A 12050-nucleotide genomic window follows, 5' to 3' on the forward strand; every position below is an offset into this window, starting at 1 on the left:
AATGGACATTTGCAGCAGTGAAGTTTTACACTCTTTCCATTTTATATTCTTTGCCATTTGAAAACTTAGCTGAAGAGAGGTTAATCAGGAAGATGCAAAAACAATTGAGAACCATCTAAATATTTAAAAGAGAGTGAAATAAGTTAATGTTTTTATATATATAGAAGAGACCAGGATGGTTAATTGTTTATTTATATAATTCACATACCATACAATTCACCCACTTAAAGTTAGTGACTTTTACTATATTCATAGAGTTGTGCAGCCTTCATCACAGTCAATTTAAGAACATTTTAATGACCCCACAAAGGAACCTGGTATCCACTGTCAGACACTTCTCATACACCCCCCCATAGCTTCTAGCTCTAGATGGTCAGTTATATGCTGCTTCTCGCTATGGATTTGGACAGTTTATATGAATGAAATAATACAGTACATGGTCTTTTGTGAGTGGCTTCTTTCACTTAGCATAATACTTTCAATGTTCATCTGCGTTGTAGCATGTACTATTACTTATTCCTTCTTATTGCTGAATAATATTCCATTGTGTGGATATACCACATTTTGTTTATCCATTCAGCAGTTGGTAGATATTGGGGTTGCTTCCACCTTTTGGATGTTATAAAGAATGCTCCTGTGAACATCCATGTACATGTTTTTGTGTGTACAGTTTTACTGGACAGTCACACTCATTTGTTTGCATTTTGTCTGTGGCTGCTTTTGTGCTACAATGGCAGAGTTGACTAATTGCAACTGAGATGATATGGCCTGCACAGCCTAAAATAGTTGCTGTTTGGCTCTTTAAAGAAAAAACTTGCTGACCCTTGGAATACAAAGTTCTGCATCCAGTAAAATATTAGAAAATGTTATTAAACAAATAGGAAATATGTTAGACTAAAAATCATACAAAATAGTGTATACTCTGATTTTAGCTGTGTAAAAAATTGTAAATATGTGAGCATAGCAAAGAGACTAAAAAGAAATACACTAAAATAATAACAGTGATCTTTGGATTGTGGATTTATGGCTGATTTATAGCTGATGCAGAGAATCTAAAGAAGTTACATTTTACAAAAAGGGCATGTATTATTGTTATAGCCCGAGATAAATAGAAACATTTGGTGGTCAGCAGTAAAGATATTTAGGATGATTTTTTTCAACTAAATTCATTTTTCTGTTTCTCTGTTTTTTATATTCTTATGAACACATACGTATAAGAATCCCTTTTTTCAACTATAAATGGCATGTATCTTTATTTCCTTGGGAAGTGATCTTAAAAGTGATGTTTAATACAGTGTCTTATATGTGATGGGACAGTGAATACTCAGTAAGTTGTTGTTAATCGAGTTTCCATTTATGACTTCCTAGTTAATTTTTTTCCACAAAATTTAATAGATTACACTGTTGGGTCTAGGAGTATTTTATTTATTAGGTAAATTTTACTGAAAATCTTGTTTATTAACATAGTTAATAGCATGAATTTAATTTTTAATACTGTATTTAACATTATACTTAAGAGGATACACACTTAGTCCCAAGTTAATTTTTTTCTTTTCCTATAGCTTGATTAAGGCTTCCAGCTCTGTGTTCTTTATACTCAACCCCTAAAATAGGTGAGTGTGTCTCCTGTGTGTCCCTCTATGTAAGTTATTCTTTGTATTTGGAGATAAGATTTTTTTTAGAACATCTGCGTTGTTGACCTCTTTGAAGCATTGGGACACAGGATGTAGAACTGGATGGACTTCATATGTGGAGTTGTAGTTGACTAAATATCATTTCCTTTACTATGGCTATATAAAACTGCATGCCTAAATTTTTCTTCATTTCCACCAATTTGTTTATAATTTTCACAAGTCAGAAGGTTTCATGTTGTTGTTAAGGTGTAGCAGAGAAAACACTGAATTGAAGATTAGGAACCCTAATTTTTTTTGTTAATAAAGCCTTGGTCTCACTAACTATATAATCTAGAATATGTAATTTACATTCTGGCTCTGTAATTATAGGGGCTGCTGGTAATTATTTCAGATCTCTTTCAGTTCTAAATTACTAAGAGTCCCTGGTCAGGTTGGTACTAATCTTGATCTGTTTTCAGTCATACCTCCTCTTCAGAACACTCACTCACATCCTCTGTCACACCTCACATTTTGAATACCATTTGAGGAGTTATTTTTATAGTGTGTGAGGTTGCTAATTAGATTTAATTTACTTTGGAATTAAAGTACTCCTCTCGTCTGTTGTTTTACTAGTAGGGGATCTTAGAGTTGGATGATGATAACTTTATTTAAACTTACATTTTTACAGTGGTCAGAAAGGATGCATGACTTCAAACGTGAAAGACATTTACTAGATTAATCTTTCTCTATAGTTAAAAAGTCTTATGTCAATGAAACTTTAACATTTTTATCTGATTATCCAAACTATTGCTATTCTCTGTGGATTACTGAAAACAGTAAGTCTGTGGTTTTATAAGTCTACTACTTAAGGTTTTGTGAAATGTAAGTATGTCCACCATGGATGATTTCAAGCTATGAGCATGAAGGCACTGAACATGAGCCTAGGAAGGAGATGTGCACGTTGGCTCTCCCACTTCTGCACCCGACAGGGGCGATGTCCAGCCAAGAGAATGGAGCATACAGATTAGTGACCATGAAGTAATGAAACTTGTTTCCTCATATGGTTGCTAATATTGCTCCTGTGAAAGAGGAATTCTCCATATATTTTTGAGGATTAATTTAAATTTAATGTAAGTTCAGGAATGTTGTGAATCAAGCAGTTTTGTTATTTTATACTCGATCCTTATAACTAAATCCTTAAGGTAGATTTTAAAAGGGAAACAGGTACTTTGGGGAGAGAGTTACAGTAATATGAAGTATTTATGAGCAAATTGAGACTAGAAGAAGGGGAAATCTTGTAATGGGTTTAGGAGCAAGTTTACAATTCTGTGCCTTTAAAATATTGCTCAAATTCAATTTTAGGCTGAATCTTTTGACACCAGCAAAGTACTCCATCAAGAACTCTTGAAGGATGGAAACATATAAAGATTTTTGTATTTTAAAGAGTATATTATTTATAATAGTGAATTCTGAGGAGGAAGTTACTGTCTGATTCAGTGACTCAAGGAAAAAATTTTTTTTCACAGACAGGCCGCCTGCTTTCAACAAAAGATTTCTGTGGGTCCGTTGATCAAAAACCTTTTAGTGGAATAAAACTTTCCTCAAAATTCCCTCAAAGATGGTTGTCAAAATCTACCCAGAAAAACTAGAACTTATACTATAAGGATTAAAAAAAAAGTCTCATTTTTCTATGTAGGAAATAAAAGACCATCTATAGGAGAGTTACACATATAATTTTATACAATTGGTTATTATATTGCCCTTACTGATTAGTATACATTTAAAAAGCTTATATATATGTGTGTTTGTGTGTATGTACACACATATACACACATATATACTATGCAGTATACAGTATACTGTGTCATTCTTAACTGTTTTAAATAAGATCTTAGTAGTCATTTTTGTAAAAAAATAATATAGCATCAGTAATACAACATTTATCGTAGAATTGTTTCAGTGGGAAGATCAGTTTTTACTTTTATTATCTTGACATAAAGGACCTTTTCCAGGAAAGTACTGTGCTGAGTGTGTGAAGATTGCCTCTACCAAGGGGGCACCCGCTTCTCTAGTTAGGCAAGTCTATGTGACGACTCTTGCGCGTACCATGCTCTTTCCCCTCTTTGGCTTGTTCCTATGTCCTTCCTTTCCCCCTTTAAATACTGCTTACTCATCAAGATTTTTTTTGAAGTGTGGCCTCTTTAATTAATATTTTTTGACTTATGACATAGCACTTGAATGAACCTCTACTTATTTATGGGTGTGATTATTGTCAACAAGACTTTAAGCTGTTTTTGGGATGGTACCAATTCTGTACTACTGTAGTAGAAATTCTCTTAATTTAGCTTTAGTTAGCCAGCATTTTCCATTCCCTTTGTAAGACACACTGACTCATACCCCTAGCATTAAAGCTAGGCTGATAGACTACTTTCTGGTACTTCTGTCCACTTCTGTCCCCACCTTTTGAGTTTTAAGCTTATTAAAAGTCAGTTGTAGATTCTTGGGCCCAGAAAATCTGATACAGTTGGTCTGTAGTGTGAGCTGAACATGAGTGATTTAGAGGAGGAAGATAATCAAATATGTTAAAAAAAAAAAAAAACAAAACAGGCAGTTGTATTTGTTTCTGAACCTGTGGACTCCAGTTAAACTTTTTATGATAATCATATAATTTAATTTACTCCTACATAGTTTGAAGAAGTATGAGAATAGCAGGGTAATTCCTATGAAAATTAGGTCACTTGCTTTGGAATTTACTTAAAGCTAGCTAATAAATAGGTTGCAATTGAATTAGGCGTGTAGAGGACAACTATAAAATATTGGTGAAAAGCCTTGAAGGCTCTGCTTTTGGATTTATTCACAAATGTCTTTAGTTGTTGCACCATTTAAAAGAAACTGGAAACCGTAACTTCCTAAGTGTGAGAAAGGTTTTTTTCAAGACAAAAGCCACATTAATATCACTTAGCAAAACCTTAATCAAAGGTCTTATCTTAGTCTTGCACATTGAAAGGTTTATATAAGTTAAAATGAAATACATTTGTTTCCCTCTTTTGATCAAATATTTTGATTTACTTACCAATTACCACTTTTCCATGGACTCTGTTCCTGTGTGTATGTGTGTTGGGATGGGTATTTGGTTAATCATAGATTCTTAAAGCTGTAAGTGTCCCTAGAGGAAAATCTGGGAGGTAACTTGGCTTGCTGAATTTCACAACTAATGAAATGGTGTATCTTTTACTTGAATCAAAAACAGATATGCCAGTGCTTTTTACTGCAGTACTTAATTGATTCTGATGTGTTTTTCTGTTACTGGTGATGAGCTGTATACTGCTTAGAATAGATGGAACCAGTGAAGCAATTTATATAATCTCAGTCTCAGCCCACGTATTTGGGACGTTCATTCCCTTTGTTAGGCATTAACATTTAGTAGCTTTGTGGTTTAGAGAGGCAAAAAGAGCTTCTCGTTATATGTCCTATTTCAGAACTTTAAAGAGCAAAGAAGCAACGGTTGTATGTGCTTCACATGGCCATTCTCTAAGCACCTGTTAACAGTGCTCTGACCCTGAAAGAAGAATCAATAAATCAGTATGTATTGAGCGCCTCCAGTGTTTAACGTATTATTTTACCATTGGGGATACCACTGTGAATAAAATGAACACAGTGGAATAAAACAGACAAAATCCCTGACTTCCTGAGATTTTTATCTCAGCAATTGAATTATTTAACTGTAGGCTCTAAGTGCTATAAAAAGTGAAAAATTTGCTATTGTAAGAATATGTAACCAGAGATCCCAACCTAGTCTGAAGGAATAATGCGGAGGGTGAGGGTCAGCGAAGGCTGCTGTGTGGAATTGACATTTTAGATGAACTCTGAAGTATAAATGGGAATTGTCAAGGGAATGTGGGGGAGAGAAGATAAATTTGTGGAGACTGGATGGGGTGAGCAGACTTGGCAGAGGAATTAGTCTGTCCTGAGGCATTGAGATAAGAACAGAATGAAAAGGAAAGGAGTGGAGCACGTGATGAAGAGGGAATAAGCAAGGTCCCACATGTGCAAGATCTTGGAGAAAGCATTCATATTTAGCCCTAAGATCCATGGGAAGTCATTAAAGGGTTTTTAAAGCTATTGTTTTGTATTATATTTATATTTTTAAAAAGATCACTCTGACTGTTCTATGGAAAATAAAATGGAGGGAAGACAGGGTGGATGTGGGAGACCAATTAAAAGCCAGGAATAAGATGCTGGTGTTAAGAGATGAAGATAAAGCATGATAAATATATGTTCAGAGAAGTACACTTTATAGTTTGACTTTTGCTTTTGTGCTTTAATTAAGACTTCATTGCATGTTTGCATTCCTAGTTAACCACCGTAATTCTTGCAACCATCCTATCCAGATATATAAGCTTCTGGCGCCTACTATAATTTTATGTTTTCAGGGTAGGGTTGAAAAATCACTTACTTTCTTGGTCATGTAGGAAGTGTGCTCTCATTTTAAATATAAGAAATGAAAGCTTCTAAGTAGTAATAAAATGAAATGTAGGTAGTAGGATGCATTGTGTAATAATCCAGGTGTTTTTATTAGAATAGGAATCATGTAGGGGAATATTTTAAACAAAGTGAAAAAGAGCCTTGACTGTAGGCATAATTTAAGAGTGCATATTTAGAGCTCTAGTAGAAAGCTACATGTGGATCAATAGAACAAAGTGTGGCTGTTACATAAATTGAATGATTTTTGAATTTGTATTTAAATTCCATTTTACATATTAATCATACACCATAATTTTAGAGTACTTCATGGCCATGAAAATGTTTTCAAATTTTATTAAGACAAATACTGCTAGAAATTGTTAGTAGGTATTTTTTTAATTTATAAATGAGAAGCCATACTACTGTTGGCTCTTACCTTCCTAACCTAGAAAATTTCTTTTGAGCTCAGATTTATGTTAGATTTGCATGTATTCAGTGGAAATGAGTCAAGCAGAGGGAAAATAATGACCTTGGACAGAGATAGAGAATACTGTGTTCTCTGTTTTCTCCACCTTCAATATATTTATATATTAAAAATAAAACTCTATATTTAAAACTTAATTTTTATGTATTTGCATTGCTTGTTAACTTTCACTTATTTTAAATTCCTTGCATCCTCTGTAATGAATTGAAGATAGGTTTTAAAAGGCCTTCAAAATTAATGCATTTTATTTTGTTTGAAAATTTTAATAAATTCTATAAATAGCACTGTGCCGTGAAACAGAATACATGCAACTTGAAAGAGTATATATTCTGCTTTCTTCTAAATTTGTTAGAATGAATCCTTTATGGGTTAAATGAGCCAGTGGACTATACTAAGTAAATTTTGTTTTTATAAAATTTTCAAGTTTGGATGATTTTGCACAAATAATCCATGTAAAGATTTTTGAAAGATACACAGATTCTGACTTTCTTTTTAAAATAAGAAAAAGAGGCTCTAGAGACTTCTAGGTTTAAGTCTTATTTCATGTTTTATGTTGAGGCTGAGTATTGTTACCAAGTTTAGTGTGTGGTATAAAACTTTGCTCTTATATTCTAAATAATGGTAACCCTTCCTCAGATACTTGAGTTCAGGTTACCTTTATTTTTGTTAAATTGATTAGTGTTCATGTACTTAAAATTTACTCTTCCTTTCCTTGTATATAGCAAAATCATAATTGAGCATTAAAAATTATATGAATGTTAATACTTTGTTTTTATTTTAAAACAGCCATCTGTTATATTTCTCAATGCCATCATCGCCTTTAAAAGTTTTATCTCATAAGACAATACTCAGGTTAACTTATTCACTAGCTTCTTTATTGTACCTGTATGGGGTAATCAGCATAGTGAATTATGGTGTACTTTCTTTTGCTCCCCCATTGCCCAGCATGTTCATGAATAGATTCTGTCTTCTGTCTATTTGGTCTGTTCCTAAAGGGGTGTATTAATTTTAGTGCTGGTTTACGGAAAACAGCATTGAAAAAAGTGTTTGTTTAAAAGTGTCACTTAATCCAAAGAGAAGTATAAAGTGTTTTTGATTTATCTGTTATATTTGTTTTCTGTTTCACTAATGTACTAAATTAGCAATGTTTTTTGAGGTCTGTTGCTTTTGAGATACAGTAGTAGGTAACTTAATAAAATAAGTAACCACCATTTTCATGCGTAAGTGTGGTGTTTTACATCATTCTTTAAATCATTTCCATGTGACTATATTTATTTTGAATAGTCAGGTTTTTAAGTACTTATATATGCAAACAGAAACCAGTCAGGTTCATACCAAAGGTGTTTGATTCAGAACTTGGGCTGTATAGCTTAAAAAACACTGGAAAATTCAAAAAGAGTTCAGAGGGAATGAAGAAATGTCTCAAACATTCTTTTAAAAGCAAGCAAAAACATTTTGAATTGCTAATGTATTATTATGTCTGAGATGAGAAGTTGCATGATATACCTGTTGTCAGACTCATTTCACATTTAACTGGATTCTTTTTCCTATTTATTTTAAGCGCTTAGATAGTACTTTCAACCTTCAGCACATAAAATACTTCCGATAATACTGTTCGAGGGTTGAGGTAGATTTGATGTACCTTGGGTCTTGTGAAAGGGAATGTTAAGATGTAATAGTAATTAAATGAACAAATATCAGTATGAATAAATTCAGCCTCTGATAATCATGTTGTCTTTCAGTAGTCATTAAGTAAATTTATATTTTTGATTAAAAACATTTATATAATGTTTATTTACTGTGTTTTTTATAAGGTCAAAAGAAATAGACTGGCAACCTTATTTTACTACACGTATTGTAGATGATTTTGGCACACACCTACGAGTATTCAGAAAGGCTCAACAGAAGATAACAGAGAAGGATGATCAAGTGAAAGGTAAGATCTTTATTCCATTTGAAAATTAAGATTTTAAAATCTACTTTTCTTTATCGTTCTGTATATCTTGAATTGTTCCTTCTTTGTCTAGGTACAGCAGAAGATCTAATAGATACCTTCTTTGAAGTTGAAGTTGAAATGGAGAAGGACGTTTGCCGTGATCTAGTGTGTACTTCTCCCAAAGATGAAGAAGGTTTTCTTTTTAATTTAACTCTTTGGACAACAGTAACTATTCATATTGGTTGGAGACAAGTTAGCAGAACCAGTGAACAAATATAAGGGTGAAATTGTTCTTACAGGATAGGCAGTATAGTAGAGACACAGTTCCTATTCATTTTATTTTATTTTTTTAACTCTTTAAAGTAGTTCCCAGATTCTTTTCTCATTTTTAAAGGTCATCTTTCAATTTAAACATGGCAATTAAAGATTACTTCTCTTGTCTTCTTTTAAAGTATAGTAAGCACAAACATCTTATAATTGTAAATTTTAGTTTTTTGATCTATGGTAATTTATCTTTCCCTTGAATTTATTATTTATATTTCAAGAGTACACCTGTTACCCTAAAATATTTTCTACAGGAATGATTATAATAATTTCAAATAAAATTCATACAGTTGAATGTACTTGTCTTTTTTTAATTGAAGTATAGTCAGTTACAGTATGTCCATTTCTGGTATACAGCATAATGTTTCAGTCATACACATACATACATATATTTGTTTTCATATTCTTTTCCTTTATAGATTACTACAAGATATTGAATATAGTTCCCTATGCTATACTGAAGAAATTTGTTTTTTAATCTATTTTTTATATAGTAGTTAATATTTGCAAATCTCAAACTCCCAGTTTACTCCTTCCCCCAACTTTTCCCCTGGGACTTGTCTTTTCTTTGTGAGAGGTTTTACCAGATAAACTTTAGCTGAGGATATTGTCTTTTCTTAATTTTACAGTGACTAAAAGTTTGTACTACTTGGCACATTTTTTTGATTAACAGGATCAGCTACAGAATTATATTCCCAAAAGTGTCAGCATATGAACAACTACAGAAAAGCATTCCTAGTTGTGGAAATTGTTTTCTTAGAGTTTTTAAAAATTGTGCCCAACTTTTTAATTTCTTTGCCTTCTTTTTCAGTTTTTTCTTTCCTTTTTATATTTATTGTGCACTTCAATTTTTAATTTCCACTTCATTAGCACTGATATGAAAAAACTAAATGTAAGAAATAGATACAGTGTGCAGTCCTTTTATGAAAATCACGGCCTCCTCAGTCAGTAAAATAGAAGAGCATACTCTTTTCATTATTACCTGCCAAGATAGTGGACATTCTTTCTTGAAGGAAGAATTACAAGTATATTTTAAAATGTGCAAAGATAATGTGTGGTAAAAGTATAAAATACACTGTACAACTAAAACTTTTGGGGGGAAATACTTTTGTAAAGAAGTTTCTTAGCAATTCAAAATGTGGGGTAAACTGAGCAAAATAAAATAATATATTAGTTTGATTAATGAATAGTTGCTATTTGGAGAAAAATGGAAGAATTTTTAATGAATATTGATTAATTACTAAGATAATCTGTTATGATTAGAAACTGCTTATTTCTACCTTTGTGTTCCACATCAAGAGTAAGTGGAGACTTCCTATTTTCTAATGTTATTATAGCTACTTTTTTTTAATTTCTAGGATTCCTAAGGGATTTGTGTGAGGTCTTACTATATTTATTGCTACCTCCTGGAGATTTCCAGAACAAGATCATGCGATACTTTGTCAGGGTAAGCTTAAATTTATACCAAATAAATGGCTATGAAGAACCTTAGAGTGGTAATTCTCAAAATTTTTGATCTTAGGACCCTGTTAACAGTCCTAAAAATTATTGAGGACTCCAGAGAGCTTCTATTAATGTGGGTTTTATCTGTCAATATTTATTTACCATGTTATAGATTAAAACTAAGAAATCTTGGAACACAAGAATACACAAGTATGCATTCCATTAGTGATATCACACCATCATGTTCCTTTTTGAAAACATCATTGTATGCTTGTCTCCCCCTACCCTCTAGAGGTTCCTTGAGAACTACCCGAGTTAGGTCCTTGGATTTTTGGTAAAGATCTGCTTTAAATTTTCTTTAATATAGCTATACCTATAAATTTACCTAAATTAGGCTAATTAAAATAACAGTTCAGGGTAGACATTTTTTAAAAATCTGGGTAGCTGAGATTGTATTTCTTGTCATTGGAAAATAAATAAGTTAGATGAGAACAGCAGTCTTGGACTTACTTGTTCCCAGGTATTAACCTTTAAAATTCTATGTACAGGTATGAAGGAATAGCATTTTGGTTTTGGCTGCTGATTATAATTGAGAAATGCTACCTTCATTGGCCCTTATCCTGGTTGAATGGGTAAAATGAAAGTTTGTAATTTTTCTCAAAATGAAAGCTTGTGATCTCTTTAGTCTACCATTCTGCAAAACATATATACCAATTTCTAAGATGTGCTTTTCTGCTTGTTTGTTATTATTTAAGCAGTATCACACGATTTCCTAATACTTAACTTGAGTTCAGGGTAATGGTACTGTGAATCGAGTAGAGAATGCTTGATTTTGTTGGGAAGAGTCTGATACATTATAATGAAGACCAATTATTTGCGCTGGTCATTATCAAGGGAGGTAAATACCTGGCATGTCTATCACTAGATTCACATCTGCCACTAAAGGAGGATACTGCTAATCAGTCATCACACTCATTCATGGTGATTGCTATTTGGCAGCAGAGTTTTTGTCTGCCTAGTACCGCGCATAGCCACTGTTAGGCAGTATCTCAGCAGCATTGCGCATGGCTAACTATGCTTTCCTTCTTGAAACTGTCTTTTCTTGTGGCTGTCTTCTTTTTTGTCCTCCTTTGGTCTCTTTTTTAGTCACTTTTATATGCTTTAATTCCTCTTCTGCTTAACTTTTAAATATCCAGGTTGTTCAGTTCTGGGCCCTCTTCTTGCTCATTCATCCCTATGGCTTTAAACACCATCCAAATGTGAATAACTTCCAAATTTATATCTTTAGTCCAGACTTCTCTTGTGATTGATTCATAGCCCTTTTAAACTTTAAATGCCCAAAATGGAAATCTTATTCTTGCCTCCATATCCTGTCTGCCTTTTATAAGTCTTTTCTCCATCCCAGTAAATGGAATGACCATCCAGCAGATTTTTAAAATCTCATATCCTTTCAGAGGCTAACAATAAGACTGCATGATGTGGCTTTGTTTACCTCTCTGACCTCCATCCCATGTAGTCACTGTATTCAACCATACTGGCTTTCTTCTCCACAAGTGCCATTTTCTCCCCACCGTAGAGTTATCTCATACTCTTTTTTCTTTCTCTGCTCAGAATGATTCCACTTCTTCTCTTGGCTAAATTGTATTCATCCCTCCTATCTCACTTCCTCAAAAATGCCAACACTCTAAAAGCCCCCTCTTAATTCCCTGTTACTAGATAGGTAAGTACTGTTTTCCTTCATGACATTTACCATATTTTAAAATGATAATTTGGTTGTTGCATTTAC

General features: G+C 32.9%; 1 protein-coding gene across 4 annotated transcripts in view; it reads left to right on the forward strand.

Moving 5' to 3' along the window:
• The window catches only part of SNX13 (sorting nexin 13), a 110978-nt gene that overhangs the window by 51180 nt on the left and 47748 nt on the right, over positions 1-12050 (forward strand). For 3 of the 4 annotated variants that reach the window (XM_032483891.1, XM_014563890.2, XM_006190139.2), the window contains exons 6-8: positions 8376-8497; positions 8589-8690; positions 10180-10268. In XM_032483891.1, coding sequence (XP_032339782.1) covers positions 8376-8497; positions 8589-8690; positions 10180-10268 — 313 coding nt within the window. Of the gene's footprint in view, positions 1-3625; positions 3690-8375; positions 8498-8588; positions 8691-10179; positions 10269-12050 lie in introns of all 4 variants that reach the window. The other variant, XM_032483892.1, reaches the window with a different exon arrangement.

This window comes from Camelus ferus, chromosome 7 (assembly GCF_009834535.1).
Source record: "Camelus ferus isolate YT-003-E chromosome 7, BCGSAC_Cfer_1.0, whole genome shotgun sequence".
In the NCBI taxonomy this organism is placed as follows: domain Eukaryota; kingdom Metazoa; phylum Chordata; class Mammalia; order Artiodactyla; family Camelidae; genus Camelus; species Camelus ferus.